The 16,154-nt window shown below is 39.1% G+C and overlaps 1 protein-coding gene across 1 annotated transcript in view; it reads left to right on the top strand.

The window, feature by feature from the left end:
* syt7a (synaptotagmin VIIa) overlaps positions 1 to 14,442 on the top strand; it is a 48,051-nt gene extending 33,609 nt beyond the window's left edge. The window contains exons 5-9 of the mRNA XM_043227854.1: positions 398 to 665; positions 1,709 to 1,878; positions 2,041 to 2,155; positions 2,251 to 2,450; positions 3,320 to 14,442. Coding sequence (XP_043083789.1) covers positions 398 to 665; positions 1,709 to 1,878; positions 2,041 to 2,155; positions 2,251 to 2,450; positions 3,320 to 3,424 — 858 coding nt within the window. The 3' untranslated portion in view covers positions 3,425 to 14,442. The remainder of the gene's footprint in view (positions 1 to 397; positions 666 to 1,708; positions 1,879 to 2,040; positions 2,156 to 2,250; positions 2,451 to 3,319) is intronic.
* Positions 14,443 to 16,154: the final 1,712 nt, after the last annotated feature.

Genomic DNA, 16,154 nt, shown 5'->3' with positions numbered 1-16,154 from the left:
TTAATGCAAAAATAGGGCAGAGATTGATAAACACCTACAGAAGGTGTGTCTTATGGGTTCATATTTTGGTTTAGATAGACATGCATTGAAGGTCATATACAAGGCTTCATCCAGCGTTTCGATTTCTGGAAGTGGATGCATATTATCGCATATTTGATTGATTCATTTACATATTTAAAGTTAACATTTCAGAACAGTACTACAAAAGATCTCAGTTTCTTCTATTAACCGGGGAAAGTATTGTAATATCTGTTATTCACCTGCAGCGTCTTGCCCTAAATATCTTCAAATGTGCGAGCGTTTGTGATTCTCAATCAATAATAAGAGCAGGCCGTCAGGTTTGGGATGAATCCAGATGTTTTCTAGCGGATCTGTGGTTATTCTTCACCTTCTTTAGTTGTCTCCGGGGTCAGAAGATGACGACCACGAGGGTCCGGTGAGCGAGAAACTGGGCAGGATTCAGTTCAGCTTGGGCTACAGCTTCCAAGACACCACTCTGACGGTGAAGATACTCAAAGGTCAAGACCTGCCTGCTAAAGACTTCTCTGGGACGTCCGACCCCTTCGTCAAAATATACCTACTGCCTGACAGAAAGCACAAACTCGAGACCAAAGTCAAGAGGAAAAATCTCAACCCTCACTGGAACGAAACCTTCCTGTTTGAAGGTCAGTTGTGGATCAGGTTCTGCTTAAAACAACAAACGAGTCTCTTTTACTTGGTAAAAATACACATTATACTACATTTTGGAAATTTAATACAATCTCACAAAACCATGTTTAAGTCATTTTTTCTACCCAAAGTGCAAATATGTTTTGCCTTAAAAACTTTCATTTGAATTATTATTATTACTATTATTGTATTATATACACATGAAGATGACGGATTGATATTATTCATATTATTAATGCTAATATTGCTGTTAATTACTTACATTTATTTAAGTAAAAAAAAAAGAAATTTAAAATTAAAATTTATCGGATATTGCATTATTATTTAAGTTATAAAATAAATAAAATATTAAAAGGTGGTTGCAACATTAATGTCATAGGTTTGAGGAAAATAATAATAATTATTATTATTATTAAAGTAAGTTATTATTAATAGTACTATTACCATTTTATTACTATATTACTTACATTGTTATAACAAATTAAGGGATATGATTCTTTTCTAATATACAGAATATACTAATATACTTTCTACTATACTATGATGATCATTATTATTATTAATTTCACATATTTTATTATTAACATTTTATTACTACATTACTAACATTGCTAAAACAAATGAAATGGTAAAATATTATTTCTTATTTTTTAAAAATAGTTGCATTCCTATAGCTCAAACAGTACAGTAAGGCAGTTGTGTCGCTTTGGATAAAATGCATAATTGTACATAAATGTTATATAAATAAATAAATAAATATATCATGGTGGTTATGGTAATTTAGCTGTTATACTGCCTTCCATCTGTTAGTTAAAAAAAAATAAAAATTGTCAAAATGTATACAAATTATTCAGTGAAGAAATACTGTATTGGAATGTTATATGAATCAGTATGATCATATATAGCCTTAAACAGTAATGAGACTAATGAGACACTAATGAGAATTTGAGGAGGACTGTCACAATGCAGAAGCGTTTCTTTTAACTTCGGGACGAAGCGTGTCGTCTTTCATCGTTGGCCGCGTCTCACGTCTCCTCAGGGTTCCCGTATGAGAAGGTGCGGGAGCGAACGCTGTACCTCCAGGTGCTGGATTACGATCGGTTCAGCCGCAACGACCCGATCGGAGAGGTCTCGATTCCTCTGAATAAAGTGGAGCTCGGGCAGCTGAAGTCGTTCTGGAAGGATCTCAAACCCTGCAGCGATGGCAGCGTGAGTCACCCTCCCTACGATCGAAGCGGATCTGTGGAGAAGCTCCACAGAAGCAGTCCGCAGTGATCTTTGTAGGCTGTAACAGGCTGACCTCGATGGCATTATTTTCTCATAAATCTCACACATTGCGTGCGTGTGTGTGTGTGTGTGTGTGTGTCGTAGGGAAGTCGTGGAGATCTGCTGCTGTCTCTGTGTTATAACCCTACTGCCAACACCATCACTGTTAACATCATAAAAGCTCGCAACCTCAAAGCCATGGACATCGGGGGCACCTCAGGTACTCGTATAATAACAAACACATGAATTGCTGCGTGTTTATTTTGCATAACTCACGGCCTCTCTCTCTCTCTCTCTCTCTCTGATTGGCCGCAGACCCGTATGTAAAAGTATGGCTGATGCACAAAGACAAGCGAGTGGAGAAGAAGAAGACGGTGACCATCAAGCGCTGCCTGAACCCCGTTTTTAACGAGTCCTTCCCTTTCGACGTGCCCGCTCATGTTCTCCGAGAGACCACCATCATCATCACCGTCATGGACAAGGATCGACTGAGCCGCAACGACGTCATTGGAAAGGTGCTCAAAATGCTCAAACGCAAAATATTGGGAAAATCGTTTTTGAAGTCGTCCAGATGAAGTTCTTTGCAATGCATATTATTAATCAGAAATTTTTGATATGTTTCTGGTATGAAATTTATTAAATATCTTCATGGAACATCATTTTTACTAGTAAAAATGTAATATTTTTGACCCAACTGTCTTACTGTGCACCCCATATAACTATATATATATATATATATATATATATATATATATATATAAGCGATGTAATTATATTATCAATATTGTGATATCACGAAAGCACAACTTTCAATGTTATCATTAGAAAATGTGAAATGCAGCACATTTATCTTTTTAATGAATCTTTTAATAGCAATCTTTTTGAATGGTTAATGAAGTAACGAATGAATGCAATTAATTAAATTAATGAATTGGTTAATTTAAAATAAACCATCCAAATAATATAATATAATAAAACCTCTCAGTGCCTTAATTGAATGTATAATATTTTAAATTAAATAATATGATGTAATCTAATATAATATGATACAATAAACAACTGTAAAGTTCCTAATTTCAAAATGTTTGGGAACTGGTCTATTTTTAAAGCAAAATACCAAAATTCTTAATAATCTGTTCATAATTCGTTGTGGTGAAGTCCTTTCAACGTGTTTTTAGCAGCATGGTACAGAAACGCGGCACAAAAACAGAAAACGAGGTTATTCGAAACTACGAAAAGAATCATTAATGCGATCATTTAGGAACCGGAATCGGAAACGAGTCTTTAACGATTCCCCACCTGGTTTTCAAAAAAGAGCGGGAACCCTGCTGTGCCCTTCAGTCTTGTTTACCATCATCTCTTTCTCTGTGGTTCTCTCTCTCAGATCTACTTGTCTTGGAAGAGCGGTCCTGGCGAGGTCAAGCACTGGAAGGACATGTTGAGCCGGCCTCGCACAAACGTGGCCCAGTGGCACGCCCTCAAAGCCTGATTTGCCCTCTACATTTCCCATTTTCTCCCCCCCCCCCCCTCGAACCCCATTTGACCTTTGACCCGAAACCCCGTCCTTATGCACAAGACTAACTTGCTGCCAGACGGCACAACACGGGTACTTCTAGCCATCCACTCTTGTAACCTTTAACCTTTGAGCTTCTCTCTCTCCACTTTATTTCCTCTGGTAACATGTAGTCCAAACGCCTGCTCGCTAGCTAATTACGCCAACGGTTCTTTTGCCCATTAGCATCCGTTCCGGACTCTGGGATAGTCGCTAAATCCAACAAAGCCATTCAAAGAGAGCGTCCGCGCCGCCACTACACGTTACCAGGATGCCGTTTCCTTCCTGCTTTGGTTTTGCAGCCCCATTCCCTCGTGTTCCTCGGGCTGAAGAGCTCTGACATCTTTCAGATGTGTGAACGAATCAGCTCGGCCCCCGTCCCTCGTCTCATCGACCAACCTCGCGTCTAGACCCGGAGGCTCACGGGAGCTCATTTGGCAGCCTTTAAATTGGCCACCGCTGAAACGGATCGAGTCGAAGGAACTCTGGGAGTTGTATTTTTCCAGGTCTCAGACGTCCCGTGCGAGTAATTAAAGCCATGAGGGGAAACGAGACGCCCTCTTTCCATTAGCAGCCTCTCAGTTCTTCTAGTCTCCATTTATAGTTGTTTTTCTCGAAATCCCTGGCCTCTCCAAGCCGTCTTTCCCACTTGACCCGATTTTCCGTAACTTTGTTCCTTCCTTCTATCTATCTATCTATCTATCTATCTATCTATCTATCTATCTATCTATCTATCCTCTCTTTCTTCTCCTTCTAAGTAAACAGCTCCGATTGGTTCAGCTGAAAGCCGCAGACATTGAAACCTTACGCCATCTGGAGACTTAAAGACAGCAGATGAACTCCATCCTGGTCTCTTTTGCTTTTTTCCTCTGTGGTTTCTCTTTATCGCTGGCACAATAGTAGTGAAGTCCCTCTTTTTCTCGGGATCCCTTGTCGTCCGTGTGCTGTGAGTGACGTGTCGTAGATTCCAACCAAAATATCGTTAAAAAAACATTAACCACCAGGGCGGGGAAAAAGAAAACGACTTTCTCGAAGGATCGTTCCAGGTCTTCTGGGACAGAATCCGGATGGAAGGGAGAAAAAAAATACACACACATACAAAAAAAAAAAAATTTAAAGAACTACGTTGATGTCATCTTTTTTTGTCATCATTTGAAGAAACCAATCAGAATTGTTCTTCCAGATTTGCTGTGAAATATAGAAGCAAAAAGCTTATTTTGCGCCGCGTGCGCCGGATAGTTCTCGCCACACTTTGCTCTAGTGACGTGTTTCTTTGTGTGTGTGTGTGTGTGTGTGTGTGTGTGTGTGTGTGTGCGCTGATAGGGGCTCATCTTTTACACAAACCCTACAGTTAACGGAAAAAAACCTGCCTTTACCCGCGTATGTGTGCGTACGAGACTGTTTCAGGACGTAGTGGGGATGAATCTCACCGAAACATGACCTGGTCACGTTTTATCGCAAAAATCAATGGAAAAAAACGATGACATTTTATTTGGAATAAAGAAAACGAAGAATGATTTTAAGCACAATTACATTTTTTATTGTGACAATATTTGCATGAAAGACACGTCCGCATCCAAATGCTCATATTATAACTAGATAACAATTTATATTAAATTAAAAAATAAAAAGCGGTACCATGCTGCCATGTATGTATATATATATAGAACTGCAATTAAAACTATTCTAATTGAAATACTATAATAAATATATAATTTTATGACAATTTTTAATGATTTTTTTATTTAATACAAATAAAATTGATTTTTATATATGTAATAATTGGTATTACGCGCATTTTCATTCAATTATTTACTTTCTCCTATGATTCTTGCTATTCTAAATGTCGACTCTGGTGACCTTAATACATTTTTTCCCGCCTAAAATAAAGCATACACTAAAGCGGTGCGATTAATATTACTGCACGTATGAATATTTTACAATTCAAATAACGCGTAATTTTTTTTACACTGTGGTAATGGGGTGAAATGTGTCGTGGAAATAATGTCGCAACTGCCAAAAAAGGGTAATGGTCTGAAAAACAGGCTTCGTTTTCTTTACGCAAATACATACCTCGTTTCTTTCTTTTGATTATGAGGTAAAACAGGACCCAGGCATGTTCCTGACAGGTTTCGTGAGATTCGCCCGTGCGCGTATTACAGCATTAATGTGTATCTTCATTGATGTTACAAATAATCAAAGTGTGTGAATATGCTGCTCTATTTTCTCATGGCTTCCTTCCGTCTTATTATGAGACTCTTTTTCTCTTTTCTCCTCTGAAGAGAGGTGGAGAAATTCGAGCTGCACTTTTTAATGGTGTAACACTGAGAAATATAATAGTAATTGTTAATACAATAATAAATAGTTTTTGTATCTTAAGGGAGGAGCGTTTTAAAGAGCAAACGGCGCGTTCGGGGAGGCTGGCCTGTGCTGGACAGACGATCTCTCTCTCTCTCTCTCTCTCTCTTTCTCTCTCTGTCAAATGTTTTGTTTTTCTGTATACGTGATTGGTATGTGTGCGTGTTTGTCATGAGCGTGTCGTTTACGCAGACCGGCTGCTCGCGGTGTGACGAGGCATGTGTTAGCGTGAGGTGTGGCGTTGCCATGGGGTCGCTATGGGGACGGGAGCGAGTGTGCAATAGTGTAGAGACGCTCAGCTTGACATCGAGACACAGAAGCAGAGGACGCCGTCCAATTTCTCACCACCGCTCAAGAGCGACTAGTTATTCTGGGCTGAGCCCTTGAACAGGACAGACTGTTTTGCGCCTAAATGTCATGAGCTATAAAAAGTTTTTTAGCACTCAGTAGCAATAGCAATAGCACAACATCAAATATAGCAAAATATCTCCATTTATGGCTGACGTATTTAATGTGGGATTACATTTTACATTTAACACACTTCATGCATAATACATATGACTTGAATACATATTTCTAACAGTAACTAGTTAATATACAACCAATATCGAGTTGCAAGCCTCTTGCAATTACCTGTCCAACGGTTTCAACAAGTATTGTACTCTACACTATTTTGTATTCTTTTTATTATTATTTATTCTTTATTGTTGTTATTTAAGAATAATAGTAAAGCCATCAAATTATTAAATCACACAGATATAAATATGTTATTTATGTGTGATTTTGGGATTTAAGCTGCTGCTTTTTTATTATTATTACTTTTATCATAACTTTTGTAATTCTTATTTATTCATTATTTATTATGTTCAGGATAATAGTAAAACAGATAGAAATATGGGAATTATGCAGTTACCAAAATATGCCGCACAAATGAGCAATCTTGGATTTGAGCTTTTTCTGTTATATTATTACCGTTACATTTTTATGTAAGCGCCATTTAAATTTGTACACAAAGACATTTGCGGAAGCATTTGGAACAAAAGATGTACCTTTAGATGGTAAAATTCACTTTGACGTGTTGAAATTTTTGACTGTTAGTGTATTTTTGATATTGTATTGACACCTGTTGGTCTGGATGTAGCATTACAAATATCACTGTTTATTAAAATTAATATTTGTCAACCATTTTAAACCCCCCTTAGCTGTTATAAAATCACTGTAAGATTTCACAAAATAAAACAAAGCAAATAAAATGTAATGATATTAATGAAAACATTATTCTTCTGCCAAACAATGGAGTTCTGTCGAAACGGAAGTCATTGCAGCAAAGTGGTTGCAAACATACACATATATGTTCGTGAAGTCAATTCCAAAACAACTTTGAACATGGCTCAACCAATCAGGTTCAAGGTTTGGAACTATTCACTTTATTAAGAGCGTTTTTGAAGGCCAAAGTGGGCAGGGCTTGTCAGTATGTCACGCCCCCATAATAAAAATGGGTGTGACTTGGGTGGTGCTGAAACCACGCCCACCTGATAGTAGTGACAAGTGGCCATGCACTTAATTATGCAGAAATTTAAGACTTAAACTTTTCTGCTTAAAAGTTAGGCATGGGGTGTCTATGGTACTGATTCCCTTTTGGAGCCAGTCTCTAGTGGCCAGTTAATGGATCGCAGTTTCAGTTGTGTTTCTAATGTGGCTTTCGCGTCGAATTCAAGAGAGAGTCTGTAAGGTCGCCACTTCCATGGCTCCACCCTGAGGGTGCGCTGCTGCTTAGAGTAAAGGTTTTTGTGTGAATTTATCGTAATTTCAATGTCTTTAGCTGTTAAAAGTTGTATTACTGCTGTAAAGCAGTGAACAGCAAGTTGAATAAAACCACCAGAAGGCCTCGTAATGATTTTCATCCACCCAGTTCTAGACAGTCCGTGCCGAGGTGGATCTTTGGCAGATCTGAGGCTGCAATGCAGTGCGTCTTCCAGACTGTATTTAAGGGTCTGCAGTACATCTGCTTTCAGCTGAGAGCCATCTCAGATCAGTGGAGCGTTTAATAGAACGCTCTAATGTGCTCGATGTAATCAGATAATAGTACCACTTAAATTGTGTGTGTGTTTGTGTTCGTCTCTATATCCTAGCCTTTAGCGTACACAAACGTTGTGAGGCAACATCTGCTGAAGGTGTGCTCATATGAGGCAAACTTGAGCACGTTTTCAGTGTGTGTGTGTGTGTGTCGGGGTCACCTTGTTTCTTCGCTTCACCAATCGAAGCCGGTTGACCGTCGTACGTGTGTGTTTGTCACTGCGTACACGTGTTAGCGGTGTTGCTGTCACACTTAATGCTGCTGCTGACTGGAGAAAGTAAATATTGAATCGGTGTTTGAGTTCTGTTTAACTGTTTAACTTCTGTACTGTGTGTCAGACAACAAACCGCATTCAGAGACACACGTTTACAATATTATAGCTGCTTGACATGTCAACATCTCGCTCAAGCAATGTGTGTGAATTTGGGTTACTTTTATATTGAGAGTGGAAAAGCCTAGTAACAAGAACAATTTAGCAACCACCCTAAGCATCTTAACAATGGTCCAAAACAGCCTGGTATCCACCTAGAAAACATTGACAATACTCTATACAGTCTAGCATCTGCCTAGAAACCATTCTCAACACCCTAGCAACCAGCCTAACACGCCAGCAGAACAGGATTACAATCATCTTAAACACTTAACCTAACAAGGGTTAAAACATTTAAGCATCCACTTAGAAACTATCCAAAACACCCTGACAACCATACTCAACAGCCTAGCAACCAAACACTTAGAACATTCTAGCAACCACCCAGAACCTAGAAACCATACAAAACACACCCCAGAAAAGCAGAATATCCACCTAGAAACTATACAACATGCCTTAACAGCACTACTGAACACCCTAGTAACCATCAAGAACAGCTTTGCAACTATCTAAAACCGCCAAATATCCATTCGTAACAACCTAGCAACCACCAAGAACAGCTTAGCATCCAACTAGCAACTACAAAGAACCCGCTAGAACAGCCTATCATGCATCTAAAAATGACACCTTAACAAGGTCCAAAATGATGCTAGAATCCACCTAGCAACAACTCAGAACACATCCACAGAGAATTCACCTTGAAAACATCCAAAACAACCATACTTAACACCATGGCAAAATCCACTCAGAACATCCCAGAAGCTTCCGGAACAGCCAAACAACCATAGCCCAACACCCTAGCAACCAACCCCCCAGAACACCCAAGCAACCCGCAAGACCTTAGCAACCATTCAAAACATCCTAACAGCCACTCAGAACCACCTAAAACCATCCAGAACAGCTTAACATCCACCTAGCAACCATCCATAACACCCTAGCAACCGCAACTCAACCACTCAAGACTACCTAGCGTCAAGGCAGTATGTTTTGTGTTTGTCAAGTTGTTTCTGCAGTTTCATTTGGTGCGGTTAGCAGTACACAAATGACACTTCATCTGTTGTGAAACTCATTATTTAGTAATTCCAGAATGAATCCAGTTCATGCTGCAGGATGAACATGTTTACGCTGCACACTTGAGCTTTATTTAGTTATTCTCATAAGACTCAGTCAGCAGTCTGAAGTTAGTGTGTGATGGCCACTGACCCCTGTGCTGACCAGCACCTTTGCTCCACTCAGTGTGTGTGTGCGTGTGTATGCATGTGCATTCACCTGTGTGTGTGTATTATAGAGCAGTATATTTGTTTTGGCAGTCAGTGTCACTTTGAATTATTTTCTGCTTGGACCTTTTTGGGGGAAACTGAGCTAAAGTTCTCTCTTATACACACACACACACACACACGTCCAAAGCATTGCAAACATATGCAATTGTTTTTCAGCTCATTACCCAGCAACAATGATTTCAGTTCTTCATTTTACCAAATTACTGATTTAAAAAACAATTTTTTCACATGCCTGAACACGTCACGCATATCCCACACGCACAGCGGCGGTTTCTGTGTTCGCTCCTACACACACACACACACATTATCAGAAAGACAAATTCACGGGCCGGTGCCGTACATCATTCACTCCTCCGGTCCAATTAGCTGCTCCTCAGAAATGAGTGTGAGAAGGGAAAAAAAATTAAAAATGAGTTTAGCGCATGTTTGCAGTGGGTTGCATCATGCAGGTCTCAGTCGGAGGTGTTCGACTGAGCAGCTGTTGAACTGAACATTTCATTGCTCAGCGCTCAGTTCTCAATTATTGGCCATGTTTTATAAAGCATCGACTTCTTCCCAGATGTTTCTCCTTAAAATGAATAAAGGTGGACGCGGATCGTTCGCTCTTGGGAGCATGGGATGAGAAATGTTGTAGCTCACCATGAGGTCTGTGACTTCTTGCTGGCAGGCTTCGGATCTCATTTTGAAACGTCGCTGAGATCTCTGCTAAAAGAGATCTTTCTTTCTGACTTTCTGAGAAAGATCGGCATCTGTCTGTGTCTCTGAGAAATAACTGAGACAGTAAAGAGACCTGGTTTGTGATTGCACTAAAAAATGTAAGCCGGTCGCGCTATTGAGCTCAAACCATTAGCAGGTGAACATCGTGCTGTTTGTGGAGGTTTTTGGGATTGTAGCTCTAGAAAAGATGTTTAGTAGCGATCAAAAAGGCTTCATCTGGTCTGTGGAGGTGTAGAAACTTTCTGTCTCTCTCTGTTATCAGAAGGGCTTGACTAGAGCGGGGTTGTTTCTGTGGTGTGCGTGATGGTCAATCATAGCGTGATTGTGACATATTCCAGCTCTTCTGACAGATTGCTGTCCGAATCGTGTCTGTCAGTTTCTGGATCTCTCTCTCTTTATCTGTCTCACTCACTTCAGCTCGGTCATTCCAGCTCCGGCTCCCCGCGCTCTTCTCTTTATTGGTTTGCAGAGCTGTCCTTCATAAAGCTTGACTCCTCCCTGTCAGGGTTTCAGTGCGACTTCTTCTGAATGACGTTAAAAATGACGCTACAAGTAATAATTCTTCTCTTTCTGTTTCCGTTCGACTCTGTGTGTCTGTGTGTGCGTGCTCGGTGTTTTTTGTTATTCTTGATCATAAATGTTGACGATAAATGGGAGAAGTCTCCTGATTTCACGTTTTTGAAAAACTTTTTTTGTAAATAACTGAGCAAAAATGGAAGAAAACTATTGTACATGTTTCCGTTCGTCACTTGTACTTAAAGCAGATACTCCTGATGAACCGCGTGTTGATGACGAACCCCCGATTGCTCTTCTTAAACGAGGGTTTTTCACATCTGTCATGTTTTTGGTGAGGTTGAGGGGAAATGAAGGAGCGAGAAAGCAACAGCCAATCATCTACTATGACATCACACTGCCAAACCCAAGCCATAATTTACCCACAATTCAAGCAGGCGCCCTCCGGACCTTATCGGGTGTTATTTTTCTCTCCTCGTTGAAAGCCAAAACACTTCGAAGAGGTGACATTACAGCCAATCAGAACATATTTGATGTTTAATAATAAAGTAACTAGTGCTATTTTGAACCAATGAGATTTCGCTGTGGGCGGAGCTAGATGGTGCAATGCAATAATAAAGGAGTCTAATTAAAGGAGTCTTCTTGAATAATAGCAGAGGTTAACAATATAATAAAATGGTTTCAAGTTTATGAAACCAAACAAATATGTTTTGACAAACACACAATTATTACAAAATGTATACAATTCTATAAACGTGCATTTAAATGGACAACATTTTTAACATAGGAGAGATTGAGGTTATTTTACACATCTGGGTCTCTAAATAGTGGCGAAAATAGAAGTTGGAAATGTTGAGCTTTAAAGAGTTGCATGCAATCATTGTCACACTTTGTTGAGTTTGATAACGTCACCACTTTGTTTTAGTTTGATGCGGGTTGCATCTGTTTTCCAATATTAGCGCAGCTAGCGCACAGAGCTGCGTCAAAACAGCATGACGACGGCCAGCTGAGACAGATCCCCGCTCGCTGCAGTCCAGCATGTGTAGAACAAGCACACACAGCCTGTCTGCGTCCCATATGCTGCTGCATGGTGTGTTTGGCAGGGCTTGTCAATATCTTCCGCCCCATCTCTCTCTACGCAGAAAATTACAGCCAAAACCCTATAAACCGAAGCCCTCTGGCCAAATTTCTCTCTAATCCGAGTCCTGATGAGCTGCTCGTATGGTACTTGCTAAGGCAGGCATCATCGCTATTGCTCAATCTTAAGGTTGGTTAGTTGAACGCACCTGTAATCCTCAGGATGAGATGCTCACACATAACGTGTGAGCTCCTGGAGATTTAACAAATAGCATAACAAATTGCTAAAACAATGTCCAAAATACCTGTCTGCTTGATTTTGTGACATGCATGTGGTCAAAAATTGCCCAAAAATGTGCATGGTTGTTATCAGAACTCACATGACTTCAAGATTTAAAGCTTTAACACAAAAAGCTACATTTATGTTAAGGTCCCCGACCATATTTCGACACCAGAATATTGTAGACACATTAGAAATCATTAAAAGAGCATGCCACTATTTTTTACTGTTTTTGAATGCATGCAGTTGATCATGCACTTTTGCCTAGATCATTGAATCGTATTAGACCATTAATTTAGATAACTTATTTAAAACTTGACTCTTCTGTAGTTACGTCGTATACTAAGACCGACGGTGAATTTAAATTTGCAATTTTGTAGGCCGATATGGATTCGAAAATGGTAAAACTCAGCTGTTTAAAAGTTGGAAAATGAGCCTATTTTCAAAAATGGAGACGTGTTCCTTTAAAATCGTCAGGCCAACTCAAATTGCGACTTTTTTCACGAGCGTGAGAATTCCAGTTACAATACATTCTAATAATCCACAGCCAATCGTATCTGTTTTACTCATGCTCAGCACTTTGAGTTTAATGCAGCCTCGAAGCCACTTCTGTTACACGCACATTTTAATTATGAGGTTTAACCGCATGTTGATTACGTTAGATGGAGGAGTGCTGACCGATAAAAGGCAACTCTAATAATGAAACTCTCGCAGACTCCAATAAAACAAGCATTTGTTCTGAATAGACTAAGAATATTATTTCACCCGTCTGGAGGGCTTACGTCCTTCTTGCTCACTCTCATTCCCCCGATACACCTCACCGGCGAAGAACGCTTTAAGTCTCAACACTCGCTCGATGTGTACAATCTGACTCAATGTATTTATTCATGTATTTTTTGCCAACTTTGTACAGTGTAAAAAAAAAGCAACCTATAAATCTATGAAGAAAAACAGTACTGTATAGATTAGCTGCCTGTGAGCGACTCACAGAATAGTGTCGATAGAGGTTAACAGCATAGACGCGATCTAAGCCAGTAAAACATGCTTTCTGTAAATGCAGAGAGATGCCACATGTTTTTATATCCTTGCTTTCTTTCCTCGTTGTCATTCGTTTATTTCAATGTTTTTGTAAATTACCTAGTGGCATCTTACAACGCGTGTTGTTTCCTTTCTATTGGTTGTTCGTTTGTTCGTACGTTGTTTGTTAATGAACACAGCGAGGTTCAGGCGCCCGGGAGAGTGCTTGGGAACGCAGATCGGCTTTCTAAGGATTTGCATCCATCTTCTCCTTCTTCTTTTGTGTTTAAGATCTAGCTCACCTGTCTAAGATGTTAAACCACTTATGTAGTTAATAACCACATTTTTGTGTTCTACGCTGACTACATTTCAACTTTCCCTGCCCCTATATTTTCATACTTAACGAAAACTGAGGCAATGATAACAGAAGTTGACTAGCGATTAGTCATATTGTTTTTTGCAGTGTTTAGTTGTAATCTGTGCTTGTCTTCAGTGTGTGTTTATTCATGAGATGTTATATACTTTTGTGCAATGAAGTGTTGAAGCTGGACTAGTGTTTCAGATGCCTCGCTCTTCCTAAAGCTCTTCTGCTGATCTCATACTTGTTAAAAAACTTCAAACATTCCACGAACGCTTGGACAGAAAGCCACTGTAGAGTTTTTAAAAGGCGCACTCTTAAAAATAAAGGTTCTATATTGGCGTTAGCAGTTCCATAAAGAACTTTCCATTCCACAAGTTTCTTTGTAGTAAAAAATGGTTTGTAGAGCTGTTCATCACACTAAGAAAAAAAAAATCACTGAAACTGTTCGCTGGTTCTTCTATGGTGTTATGGTTTCCCTTTTGGAACGTTTATTTTTAAAAGTGTTGCACACGAAGATCACTACTCCTGAAAATGCTCCTAATGTTGTGTCTACACCCTTTAACAGGGTAAAAAAGGAAGTTTGTGATCTATTGTGATCTATTTTTCCAGAGCTGGTGAATTTGTTTCTATAGTGGGCAGTAGAGAGTTTATTGTTTTCAGGGGAGCCGTGGCTTGAGCTTGAGGTGTCTTTGACGTTTGTCCAGCGGTGTGATAGTACAGCGTTCCCAATTTTGAGCCTCTCCTGTTTTTTTGGCCGAGCGGACTGTGAACTTATTGGTTGAATTTCTCTTTTTCGTTTTCCTGTCCCACCCGAACCCTTCCATGTGACTGGATGTGAGGGTGGGCGGAGCTAAGGAGCACAGTTCTTACTATGTTCCATAATAAAATAGACTAAATCATTTGTACATCAGCTGGCGTTGAGTCTTTATTCAAGGTCATTTAGCTACTTTATTATACCCAAGCTAGTTTTGAATGGGGAAAAATGCAACACTCAATATGGCCACTCTATCGTACAAAACCCTGCCATATGAGGAAAAGAGAGCCAATCACAAATCAGTGCATCGCTGCAGTCGCTGTTGCTATAGAAACAATAAGTGCATCTAGGACTGCGCATGCTGGTTTATGTTGGAAAAAACACTTTTTTCAAGCTATTTTTAAATAAACAAGATTTCAAATACAGTTGTTGTCAGATTGCATTGGTGATTTCACATAATAAATTTAATCATAATCTTGGTAAACAGTTCTGGAGAATTTGATGTTTCCCCATTCAAAGAGATGGCAAGATGGCTGCTGAGTGACTTAACTCGCATTAAAGAGACTTGCTTATCACTGCATCGAGCATTTGTCAAGAATTTTGCATTTTGCACATTTAACTATTCATTTATAGCTTCTTGGTAAATTATGGGTTTTTGTAATCTCAATAATGTAACTGTCTATAAATAGAAGCAACAATGAATCATTTGCAAGTCAATATGACTGAATTTATCACCACACAAGGTAATGGATTTGAAATCATTTGTCATGCTCAAGTAATATTGAGACTTGAGTGTGTTATTAATTTTGGTATGGCATATTCATTTGCCACAGTTTGATTGCACTCTGAATGTAGGTCCTATATTTCTGTAATTGTAGTTTTACTAAGAATAGGTATCGTAAGGAAACGATCAATTCTGGTTCTGATTCCACTTAATGATTCTTCAGAAGTGAAAGGAGCCTCTGGACATTCAGAAATGGGCTTTCTCTGTTACATGAAGGAAAGAAAGTCTGGTTTAGACCAACATGTGGGTGAGTAAATGATGACAGGGTTTAACTACCCCTTTAACGTCTCCCGTAAAGATTTTCTTAGTACGTCATGGTGAAATGAATAGACAATATATGGAAAACAGTTGTCATAGCATTTACTGTTCTCCTCTTGAAAGCGTGTTGTCAAATGAGATCATTTTAGAAGAACAGTGATAGCATAAACAAAATAAAATGTAAACCAGGCTTAGACAAAAATAACATTAGGTGTTTATAATCTCTCCTAAACTCTTACGCCTTAAGATTCGCCACATTTTAGATTCTCCTTTTACCCGACCTATTTTTTCAGGCCTATGTCTACGTTAATCTGTATACATTTTTCACATATGTTTCAATTTTAAAATGCTCTCTGTCCACACTACTATTTTCGAGCATTATCCAGACGTTCCTCTTCCATACTGAAATGTCGAAAAACATTCATTTCGCTTTACTGTGTATGCATACAGTTTGCCAAGATGATATAAATGGACGTTTTATGTGAAATTTTCTTGTTGTCTCTGCAGGACTGTGATATGAAGAGTGTACATGTAACAAATCTGTAGCAGCACTGTCAAAGTGTATAGAACATAACAGATATAAACATTAGCATTAAACATTAAAAGCCGGTTTTCAGTCCATGTGCAAAAGTGAATTTCAAATCTATCCACTTGAGAGAGCATTTTCAAAAACTTCCTTATTCCTTCATAGTGTGGATTAAGAGTGGGAAAAAAAGTGTTTTAAAAAAAAAACCATAGAAATGTGGACAAGGCCTGGAAGTGACATCTAACGAGCTGAATCAGGTGTTTTTGATTAGGAAGTAGTTTAAAAATGGTTGCTG

Source organism: Puntigrus tetrazona, chromosome 25, assembly GCF_018831695.1.
Source record: "Puntigrus tetrazona isolate hp1 chromosome 25, ASM1883169v1, whole genome shotgun sequence".
NCBI classification, from domain to species: Eukaryota; Metazoa; Chordata; class Actinopteri; order Cypriniformes; family Cyprinidae; genus Puntigrus; species Puntigrus tetrazona.
This window is presented reverse-complemented; position numbering and strand designations above follow the sequence as displayed.